This window comes from Dromiciops gliroides, chromosome 4, assembly GCF_019393635.1.
Source record: "Dromiciops gliroides isolate mDroGli1 chromosome 4, mDroGli1.pri, whole genome shotgun sequence".
NCBI classification, from domain to species: domain Eukaryota; kingdom Metazoa; phylum Chordata; class Mammalia; order Microbiotheria; family Microbiotheriidae; genus Dromiciops; species Dromiciops gliroides.
In genome coordinates this window covers 131,099,301-131,111,542 of record NC_057864.1, presented here as the reverse complement: position 1 = coordinate 131,111,542, position 12,242 = coordinate 131,099,301, and the positions used below count along the sequence as shown (strand labels likewise).

The following is a 12,242-nucleotide window of genomic DNA, read 5'->3' as shown; positions in this document are numbered from 1 at the left end:
ATATTATCAGATTTGATTCTCACAATTACTTTGTGAAGTAGGTATTATCCCCCATTTTATAGTTGAGGAAATTGAGGCAAACAGGTTGTGACTTGTCTAGGGTCACACAACTAGTAAATAATTGACACTATATTTTAACTACAGTTTTCCTGATTCCACTGTACCACTTAGCTGCCCAGATATCCAGATTTTTTTCATTACTTTCAGAAGCTATCATTTAATATAGTTACAAGTAAATAGGTTAGTCTTTTTTTTTAATTACAGTTTTTAGTTTAATGGTAATTCTTCAAAAATTATTTGTAAATAAGGTTCCTGTTCATGAAACATATAGACAAGGAATTCAGGGTTAGTTCAGTGTTAGGAAAACTAAAAGCATAATTGATCATATCAGTATTATGAAACATGTAAATTTCTGTAGAGATTTTAAATCTTTCTAATTTGTCGCAAAATTTTCAACCAATAAGCACTTACTGCCTCCCTATTATATGAAAAATCAGTCTTATTTTTTAAAATTGGAGATATAATTTGCTTAGTAAAAATTCATTATGTTACTCATTAAAATCTGCCTTTTCAAGTTTTTTTTTTTAAAAAGGAATATTTTTCCACCATGTGCAATCAATCAACAGACATAAATTAAACACCTGCTATGTGCCAAACATTACACCAGGTGTTTAGGTACTAGGTATATTCATTATGTTCAAATGAATCATTAATTTGTTTGATTCAGATACCCCCTCTATTAGGAAGCTCACAAGCCACTCTTGCCTAGCCTTCCAAGAGATTGCATTGTTTGGGAGCATATTTAGGCAATAGTAAAACAAACATTTAACAATTCCTATGTCAAGGGAAGCCCCATGTACATATAGGTAGACACATAATATTATTGTTATTGTTGAGTTGTTTTTCAGTCATGTCTGACTCTTTGTGACCCCATTTGGGTTTTTTTGACAAAGATACTGAAGTGATTTGCCATTTCCTTCTCCAGCTCATTTTACAGATGAGGAAAATGAGGCAAACAGGGTTCAGTGACTTGTCCTGGGTCACACAGCTAATAAGTACCTGAAACTAGACCTGAACACAGGAAGGTGAGTCTTCCTGACTCCAGGCCTGGCACTATCCACTGAACCACCTAGCTGCCCCATAATGCATAATACATACAAGATAAATACAAGAAAGATGGAGGCATTGTTGGGGAGAGAGAGACTTAGTAGCTAAAGAGATTAGGAAAGGCCTCATGTAGGAGCTGGTTCTTGAGTTATAGTTTGAAGGAAGTTACATATTCTGCAGTTCAGCAGTAAGGAAGAATTCATTCCAGGTATGATGAACAGCCTGTTTGTTTAAAAGCATGGAGATCAGAGACAGAACATTGTATGTGAAGAAGAGGAAAAAGTCAAGTTCATCTATATCACATAATGCCAGGATTTGAGTTTTGGTTTTTAAGTATTTGTTAGATTTAACATTTTCCCCTATTAACTTATCCTTTTATGGATAAATACAGAATGTTTTCTTTATGTTTGATTACTTTGTAGTTTACAGCTATAAAATTATATATATATAAAATATTTCTTAAAATTTATAACAAATTTCTAGCTTATGCTTTTTTTTTTAACATTTATAGCTACAGTAAAGGTTTAAGCTCAGTTCACAGAAATTGGTCATCAGGTGAAATTAACCTATGAGATAGATTTGCACTTTAAACTATGTAGACCAGTGGTAATGTTTCAGCATTGGAAATATTCAGTGCTAATATTAGACTCCAGAAGAGTGAATCCATTTTTTGCTGCAGTTTCAGTGACATTTGTTTGGAAGCACATTTTTTGCTGGGAATGTTTTTTTATTCTTTTTTTCTCCTTTTTTCCTACAGGCCTCTTCTCTCAAAACATAAGGTAAGAAATTATTTGTTTTGAAAATAACCATGACAGAATATTGGTAGAGATAATTTGTAGCATTTTACATGTGATAGATTGTTTTGTAAAATATTACAGTCTTTCTCAAATCATTATAGCATTTTAACATAAATCTAACAGTTACCAGAAAAGATCTTAATATTTTACAGATATTAGCTACAGAAAAGTCCTTGGAGGAGATAAGTTTTACACAATTAACAGTAATTGGAGATTTGGAAGAAAGAGGAGCTACCCCCAAAAAGTCAGGTATGTGTTTCTGATTTAATTGAAATTTCATATTTTTGTTTTGTTTTGTTTGTTTTTTTAGTGAGGCAATTGGGGTCAAGTGACTTGCCCAGGGTCACACAGCTAGTAAGTGTTAAGTGTCTGAGGCCGGATTTGAACTCAGGTACTCCTGACTCCAGGGCCGGTGCTCTATCCACTGCGCCACCTAGCCGCCCCGAAATTTCATATTTTAATATTACTCTTGGTATTCTATTAAGTCTTCCATCTGCACCACACATAACAGGGGTATTTTTGTACCTTTTTCTTTTTAGAGAAACATATCACTATCTTTTGGTTTTTTAATGTCTCCAATTTTCTACATTTTTTGGTCATAAAATAGGAATTCTTAAAATAAGTTTCTAAATGTAATGGAGTTATGGCCATATAAAGACTATATTTACCTGGATATCCTGTGATATTATAATTTTTCACAGTAGTGAAAAGTTGTATACCCTAGTATAAGCCTTGGGTGAAAATTTTCTTACATGTGAAGTTACTTCTATAAAAGACCTTTATAGAAATATATTTTAGAACTCGAAAATTTCATTGCATAGTACACAGATCACTGGTACTGTATGGACATCCTCAGAAAATCCAGATTATGCTACTTTAAATATATATAGATTTAAATAACAATTTTTTCAGTTCAAAAACATTGTTTCTTTTGTAGAAAAGATACATTTTTTATATGTGATGAATTTATACCAGTAAATCCTTTAATCTAGAATTGTCCATCTGACAGACCAAACCAGATTAAAATGTAATTGGAAAGCATTTAACAAAATAAATAAGAATACAGGACAATAGGGGCAGCTAGGTGGCACAGTGGATAAAGCACTGGCCCTGGATTCAGGAGGACCTGAGTCAAATCCGGCCTCAGACACTTGATACTTACTAGCTGTGTGACCCTGGGCAAGTCACTTAACCCCCACTGCCCCGCAAAAAAAACAAAAACAAAAACAAAAACAGAACAAGAATACAGGAAAATATAGATGTTGATATGTGGTTTTCTAATTCAATATGTGTCCTGCAGAGATCCATTTCTATTCAAATTTAACACCACTGCTTCAAATAATACCAGGAGCTGGTAGAAATTAATTCCTTTAGCCAAATCACCCTAGGCACTTTTTAAGAGCAAGATTGTCCAAGACCATGTTACTTACTGTTGTTTGAATGTTTCATGTGAAAAGAGAACTAAAGGTTAAAAAAAAGGTGACTTTGGATCTGTAATTGTTGGTGTTTTAAGTTATAAAGAGAATAGAATACAAAGGTAAAACAGCGAGATTTAAAAGAATAACTTTGCTGTTCCATTGATAAAATGATTCTGAAGCTACAGTCTTCATTTTGTGTAGCATAATAATCTTTTCAAAGTCCATCTTCCATTCCCAGCAACGATGTGTGACAAGACAGAGGGAGGGGGTACTAGAGCCAAGGCAGTCTGTGAGGAGTGTTGCCTAAAGAAGATCACAGTATGTGATGTGCCCTTCCCCTTCCCAAATACTTTTATACACTAAGGTGTTCCAGTACAGTATAGAGAATAAGTGTCCTCAAGGACACCTCTGAAAGGAGTCACAACTTGTCAACCAAAGTGGTTGAGTGTTGAAGGGAAGAGTGAAATCCCACCCCTTTGCCTCAGTTATGGAGAATGTAGGCCTTATCAAAGAAATCGATCAATTACATTATGTCCTGTATAAATGTAAGCTTCAGGTTATTTTTATCATTGCCTAGCAAATTCAACCCAATCCTTCCAAGGCCTTCCTTCCTGAGTCACTGCTTTGGAGGTACTCCAAAGAAGTGTTCACACTCAGGGTGTGAAGATCAAATCTGTATGAGGATCAAATGAGATACTATATGTGAAGTGCCTTGGCAACCTCAAAGTGCTATATAAATGTTAGCTGTTATTATTATGCATTAAGAAATATACATGGAAAATTTCAAGTTTCATTTCTTTGAATAACGAGTGGTTTACCAACATTGAATGGACTTCCCAAAGAAATTCAGTTCATGCCACTTTATCTATGTATTTCATTGTACACTTTGTATATATTTTCCATAAGAAATGAATTCATAGTGGTTCTTTGCATTTCCCCCACTACCTCTAATGACCTATTGTTTCTGCTTGTTTCCCCAGTGATATTCCCATTTCAAGTCTCTATCCACAGCATATATCATGGTTCCTTCATATTTTAGGCTGACATTGCATGTTTACTTAAACAGCTATGTTCCACAAACTTTCAGTTATTGGCTTTTGAAGTGAACCATGCATTAACTTGTCAAAATGTACAGGGTTATTTTTTAAACTGTTGTAAATATATACTGCAGTAAACTCATTCCTGTTTTCTTCATACTGAAAAATTTTCCCATTAAAAAAACCACAATGTGATATTGGAGATTAATCTTAAATTAAAACCAGTAGTAACTATTTTAAATGTGAATTAAAGTTGCGTGTTTATAATTGCAAGATTGTAATCTGTAACAGAGAAGGTATCATGATGCAGTGAGACAAGCACTGGATTAAGATTCAGAGAGACTTGGGTTTGAATCCCAGCTGTGCTACTTATGATTTTTATGGCCTTGGACAAATCACTTGACTTCTCTGGGCTTCAGTTTCCACATATGCAAAATAAGAAAGTTGAACTAAATAAGCTCCAAGGTCCCTTCCAGCTTTATAACTATGGTTATGGTTATGGTTATAGTTTACAGCTAAATTAATATTAAAGTTGTAAGTTGTATTATTAAATAAGAATTTAATTCTTTGTAAGTAAATATAATTCAAATTGGTTTTGTTATCTAAGTTTCAGGACACATCGAAATATGACAAATACATGACAAATGCGTATGCACAGAGGCAGGGCAAAGTTAATATTTGCAAAGCATTTACATGAATTATTTCATTTGATTGGCACAACAACCCTTTGTAAGTGCTCAAAGTTAAGTGACTCACCCATGGTTACTTAGCCAGTGTCAGAAACAGGATTTGAACTTGGGAGGTATTGGAGAGACCAAATCCAGTGTTCTCCCTCCTCTGCTAAACTACTTCATGTATAGCAAGGCATCATGGTACCCTGAAAGAGAAAATGGATTGAGAATCAGAGTACCTGTGTTTAAATCTAAGTCAGTGCATCTCTCCGAGCCTCAGTTTCCTTATCTTTAAAATGAGATGGTTGGACTAAATGATCTCCAAGACTCTTTCCAGATCTAAATTCAAAATCCTGTGACAGATTAAGGCATCCAGACATACTTGTGAGATGCAAACACGGTTCAGTTCATCGGTAGGTGCTAATGACCTGTGACATAAGCAGAACTTATTAGGTAAATAAGTGAATGATTAGCTTGTTTACAGAGGAAAATAATGATTTGTTGATTAACTAGTTGTTCTTGCTGTCAAAATCAGTTTGCCTTCAGTTTCAAGTCCAGACACAGGCCCATAAGCAGTAAGGAAGCCAAAAAATCCAGAGTTTATTGAGGGCTCACTATTTGTAGAGTAAGTACTGGGGAAGGTTACAGCAGAAAATAGGTTTGTTGTTTGCCCTGAAGTGGCCTGTAAAAAGATTTCCATGAAATGGTTATGTAATGGGAGAGGGTTTTTTTTTAATGATTTTTGGGGGGGGGGGCAATGGGGCTTAAGTGACTTGCCCAAGGTCACACAGCTAGTAAGTGTCAAGTGTCTGAGGCTGGATTCGAACTCAGGAACTCCTGAATCCAGGGCTGGTGCTTTATCCACTGCACCACTTAGCTGCCCCTTGAAAGATTTTTTAAAACCATCATCCTATAGGAAAAATAGGTATCTAAAAAAGCCCTTGAAACCTAGCTTAGGTTTAATGAGGCATTTTTTTTAAAAGCCACTACAAAGTGATTAGTTAGAAAATGTGGCATATTTCCTCTATTTAGAATATTAAATATTCTGGCATCATATAAAATTACAGTAGGTTTTGCAGAAAATAAGTGAATTCCATGCTTTTTTTAAGCATTTAAGGGAACTAAGAGAATGATCTTTTCCAACTTATAAAGGCCATATATTAAGCAAGTATTAAGACCTATAAAATAAAGTAGAACCCAAGATAATTTATCCCTAAACTCTTTCTACTCGTGCTCTAGGTAGTAAAACCCTAATTGTAGCCTTGAAAGTAATTTCCAAAAAGTGTGCTATTGTATTTTCACTAGTCTCCCTTCTATGCAATTTGATTCGTTACTCTGTTACTTAGGATTCAGCCAGTTAGAAGTCAGTAACACATATGTGTACTACTTTTTCTTTTTCTTTAATAAGTTCTTTAAGGAGGCAGCTAGATGGCACAGTAGATAGAGCACTGGCCCTGGAGTCAGGAGTACCTGAGTTCAAATCTGGCCTCAGACACTTAACACTTACTAGCTGTGTGACCCTGGGCAAGTCACTTAACCCCAATTGCCTCACTTAAAAAAAAAAAAAAAAAAGCTTTTTAATAAACTGAAATTTGTTAGTATTGCTTATTGGAAACTACACAAACCGGTTATTGATTCACCTTGACTTTCTTCCAATAATTTGTATCCTTGTCATTAACTTCTTCCTTCTACTGCCAGCACTGTTTTCAGTGTCATTGTGATACATCTAACAGTGACTTGACCAAATGTTACATCAGTAATCAGTCATTATTATTCACTCAGAGATATGGCTTCACTTGATAGTAGAAGTCACAAGTTCACATGTTGAGGCTGTGAAATCATAGCCATGTCGATTTTCTTACACAGGTTATACTGTGCCCTCTAACCTCAGAAAACAAAAGAACACATTATTGTCCTTGCCTTGGAAGGGCCCAGCATCCTGGTAGGACAGTAGCTTGTTTTCAGTTTAACATACCTAGCACCTAAACCTTTCATTTTCCCAGCAAATTCTCTAGTCACCCAAGATAACAGAGCAGCCTTTTATGTCTACTCTTCATTTTCTGATATACAGATAAAATATCTTCTTCCCCCCCAAGGAATTTAATACCTCAGATCTCCTTAATTAGGGCCAATCGTACGTCTTAGGAAGCTGCCAGTTCTGCCAGATGCCTCAGTGGATGGAGTGTTGGTTTTAAAGTAAGGAAGACCTAAATTCAAATCCAGCCCCAGACTTTTACTGTGTAATCCTGGCCAAGTAAATTAACTTCTGTGTGCCTCAGTTTCCTCAAATATAAAGTGGGGACAATACCTACCTCACAGGGTTGTTGAGAAGGTCAAATGAGATATCTATAAAGAAATCTGCAAAACTTAAATTACTAGCTATTATTTTTCCCGTCTGTTATAATAGATTTTTACCTGATAACTTTTCAGTCTGTAGATATTTCCATGTTTTATATTTTGTGTACAGGCATACCTCGGAAATATTGTGAGTTGGGTTCCAGACCACTGCAATAAAAGAGACTATCACAATAAAAAGAATATTGCAATAAAGCGAGTCCCACAAATTTTTTGGTTTCCAGTGCATATAAAAGTTACATTTACACTAGACCGTAATCTAAGTGTACAATAGTATGAGGTCTAAAAATAAAATATGCATATATTAATTAAAAATACTTTATTGCTAAAAAATACTAATACCATGTGAGCCTTTGTGGGTCACATGGTGGGTCATAATCTCACTAGTAGAGGGTCGTGACTCAATGTTGATGGCTGCTTGATTGATCAAGGTAGTAGCTTCTGAAGGTTGGGTGGCTGTGACAATTTCTTAAAATAAGACAGCAATGAAGTTGTCCGCACCAATTGCCCCTTCCTTTCATTTGAACACTTGGAGATCATTGTAGGGTTTTTAATAGACCTAATTTCATTGTTGTGTTTCAAGGAATAAGGAAGACCAAAGAGAAAGAGGAAGGAAGAGAGATGGGGGAATGGCCAGTGGATGGAACGGTCAGAACACATACCACATTTATTGGTTAAGTTTGCTATCTTATATAGGCACAGTTTGTGGTGCCTTAAAACAGTGATAATAGTAACATTAAAGATCACTCATTCTAGATCACCATAAAAGATAGACTAATAATGGAAAAGTTTAAAATATTGTGACAGTTACTAAAATGTAACACAGAAACAACATGAGCATATGTTGTTGGAAAAGTGGCACCAATAGATGCATAATTTGATGCAGAGTTGCCACCAACCTTCAGTTTGTTTATTTTCTTTTTCTTCTTCTTCTTTTTTTTTTTTTTGATAATAAAAATTTTTATTTAAAGTGTTGAGTTCCAAATTCAATCCCTCCTCCTCTCCTTTCCCTCCCCCCTTTTTGAGGGCATAAGCAATCAGATATAGGTTATACATGTTTAATTACTTAATTTAAAAAAACACAATATCTGTAAAAGCTTAATAAAGGGAAGCACAATAAAACAGTGTATGCCTATAATTGTCATGATAAATACACTTTTAGGGGCAGCTAGGTGGATAAAGCACTGGCCCTGGATTCAGGAGGGCCCGAGTTCAAATCCGGCCTCAGACACTTGACACTTACTAGCTGTGTGACCCTGGGTAAGTCACTTAACCCTCACTGTCCCAGAAAGAAAGAATGAATGAATGAATACGTTTTTAATCTGTTGGTTTTATTCAGCTACCTCTTGCAGATTTCGTATTTAAGTTTAAAATTAATATATAGCTCATATTGTTTAGTGCCTTTGTCTCTATATCATGAACAGTTATGTTTTCTCTCTACTAGAAAAACAGTTCCACTCCTGCCATCTTTTTTCAAATAATACCTTTTCCACTAAAGAAAAAACAATTCATGATTACAGTTCATTTTAGATTAGAGCTCCATTATCAAGTTTAGGATCCAAACTTTCTAAAGACCTAAATTACATTAATTTTAAATTTAAAATCCACAATTAGTAGCTGACCAAAGTCAACAATTAGAGTATTATATATTATATTAAAGAATATAAACTTAGATTAATTTTGACTTTTGAATCATCTTTTATGATTTAATATAACAACTTTTTACTGAGAACCTACCATATGTTCCATGACTATTTTTCTTTATATTTAATAAAAATGTACGTAACTTTTGTTTTCTATAATTCATACTGGACAACATTTTTCTCCTCCAAATTTAAGCATGTAAAAGGTACCAAAGATCGTCTTCATATTATCTCCAAATGAACAAATATAGTAGGGATATTAACAGTGCTAATTTTTTGCCCTGTTCATCATTAATTTTGTTCTCTGGGGTCATTGATTGTAACATTCCCTCTAGGGAATTTAATACAGGAATTCACAAAAAACAAAACAAAACAAAACCAATTGCACCTCAAGTGTACTACATGTTGGCTACTAATTTGTCAAATTATAGTATATATTCAATCACTACCAACCTCAGCTAGAGTAAAGCCAGAAACTTTGTGTTTAAAATCTCCATATACTGTAAATTATTCATGTCATCATCAACAGACATTTGCTTTGAATTGTTTTATTAAGGACTGAGCATGGCAGTCTTTTGGTTAGGGATGCAGATGAAGTTGCACCTGGGAAACACAAAATATAGCATATAATATTGTTTCCTTTCTGTCCTTTTCTCATAGCCATATGGTATTCCTTATTTTTTTCTGCATCTTTGAGCTTTCCGATGTCTCTGGGTTTTTTCATGTCCTAATTCGAGAACATCTAATTTTTAAAAAATAATAATCTTCTTGGTTTTTTATTTTCTTTTAATAAATCATAGTTTTTAGAGGTGAAAAGAACCTTAAAGATCTATTCCAACTTCCTCATTTTACAGATGAGGAAACTGAGGCTCAAAAAGTTAAAAGACTTGCCCAGCGATACACATAAGTACCAGAAGTGAGATTTGGGACTCAGTCCTCTGATTCCAGATCAGATGCTTCCCACAATTAATTTTTGATGCATTGTTGAAGAAAAAGGGGCAGTGTATATAGTAGGTAGAGAATTAGCTTCAAGGCCTGCCACCATTACAAATCGGCTAAGGAACCCTGGTCAAGTCCTGTAACTTCTCAGCATTCTAGGCTACTCTTGACTATATAAATTGCAGAGAAGCTTCTAACCTTCATTGGTAAAGGGAGTTTCCTCATCTAGAAATATGAGAAAATCTCTCCCAGTATCAGCAAGATCACAAGTCCAGTCCCTATTCCCTGTCAGAGGATAGCATAATGGGGAACCTCTCACCAGGGGCAGGTCTCATCAGACCTTCAGAGTGATCCTGATGCCACAGTCCAGAGAATCATTTCCACCAGGATAGAGTCATCCCATTCAGAATGAAACTATAAGGATTAAAAATGAAAGAATCAGTTTAAAGAGCTAGAAAGAGATCTTAATTGGTTAACCTACATTTCAGGGATAACTGGCAGCATTTCACAACCAAAGAGATTATTGGAGTGTGTGTGACCTAACAACCTCTTTTCCCTTAGTCTTCTTTTTCCTCTTATCCTCTTCTGTCTCCCTGTTTCCCTCTCTATTCTTCTCATTCCTTCTGACTCTGCCTCTTTGCCTCAGTACCTTTTCCCTGCCTTATTGTTTTTCTTCCTCCTCCCCTTTCTCTCTGCCTCCTCATTTCTTTTACATTTCCCTCGCCTTCATTTCTACTTAGGTACACTATCGTTTCCCTCCAATTTTTACTACTATAATTAAACTATAATAATTGCAACAAGTTGGTTTCTTTTAATATAAATATTCCAATTTGGAGGGCAAAATGAGCAGGGAGAATGAAAGGAAGATGGGTAATCTTCTTAAGGGGCAGGGATGGAAGTCCCTGGGCCTGGGGGCAGGGAGAGAGTAGGATTATAGGATCACACAGATCCAGAGATAGAAGGGACCTCAGCAGCTAAATAATCTGGTCCTGTGTAACACAGTATATTTACAGTTGGCCTGGGATCCAGGAAGACATAGGTGCCCATGTAACCCTTCATGAGTCATTTAACTGTTCGGTGCCTGCCATAAGCAACTTTCTAAGACTGTAACTTGCAGAGAGGTGCCAATCCGGAGTAGGAGTTTCTTCACCTGGAAGTTCCCTCTACCAATGAAACACAGGTCCAGTCCCTACCATGCCTCTTTAAAATGTCTTCTGCTTATTTTACATTCTGAAAAAAAAAATGGTTTTTTGGGTGTCCAAAAAATAATTAGGCCTTTTGCCCCTGGGATTACTGTAAAACTTTCTTCTAGAATGTATATGCATGTATTTGCAAAGAAATTCATTTCAAGATTATTATGCTTAAATAAATGTGGATATGCTAAGTCAATTCAGTTCAGTACCTGTTAAGTCTCTTCCTAAGGTCTTTGCCAGTTCTCAATCATCAGTCTGCATGGTTAGAGCCCTCCTTGTGTTAAGGGCTCTGGATAGTCTAGCTAAAACATAGTCCTTGCCCCTCGTGGAGTTTGCAGTTTTCCAGAGGAATGTGACACCTACATGATAAGCACGAAGTATAGTATGAGACCTGCTGAAGGGATCATTACATTACCAAGCAGAATCAGGGAAGTCTTCATGGAGGTGTAGAAGTTTGACAGTGTGAGGGAGAAAGCCATCTTTAGCACCTGTAACAGGGAGCAGAAGGAAGAGAAGCTGAGAAGTACCAAGTGTTCCAAGGAAGGGCAGTAGTCTGGTTTGGCAGAATTATAAGTGTACAGGGCAGGAAATCATATGCAAGAAAGGTAGGTAGTGTTGCTAGATTGTGGAGAGCTTTGAATGACGAGGTGAGAATTTGAAACTGACTGGCAGTTGGGAGCTGTTGAAAAGTTTTGAACAGAGGATTGACATGATATGCTTAAGAAAAATTAACCTGACAGTGAATTTGCAGGCAGGAAAAAAAAATGAATATAGGAAAAGCGGTTAGGAAACTACTAAAATAGTCCAGGAAGGGAGTAAACTTTCTTTCTTTCTTTCTTTCTTTCTTTCTTTCTTTCTTTCTTTCTTTCTTTCTTTCTTTCTTTCTTTCTTTCTTTCTTTCTTTCTTCCTTTCTTCCTTTCTTCCTTTCTTCCTTTCTTCCTTTCTTCCTTTCTTCCTTTCTTCCTTTCTTCCTTTCTTCCTTTCTTCCTTTCTTCCTTTCTTCCTTTCTTCCTTTCTTCCTTCCTTCCTTTCTTCCTTTCTTCCTTCCTTCCTTCCTTCCTTCCTTCCTTCCTTCCTTCCT

General features: G+C 35.7%; 1 protein-coding gene across 2 annotated transcripts in view; it reads left to right on the top strand.

The window, feature by feature from the left end:
• The window catches only part of CNST (consortin, connexin sorting protein), a 103,350-nt gene that overhangs the window by 66,558 nt on the left and 24,550 nt on the right, over positions 1-12,242 (top strand). For both annotated transcript variants that reach the window (XM_044005423.1, XM_044005424.1), the window contains 2 exons: positions 1,865-1,886; positions 2,057-2,153. In XM_044005423.1, coding sequence (XP_043861358.1) covers positions 1,865-1,886; positions 2,057-2,153 — 119 coding nt within the window. The remainder of the gene's footprint in view (positions 1-1,864; positions 1,887-2,056; positions 2,154-12,242) is intronic.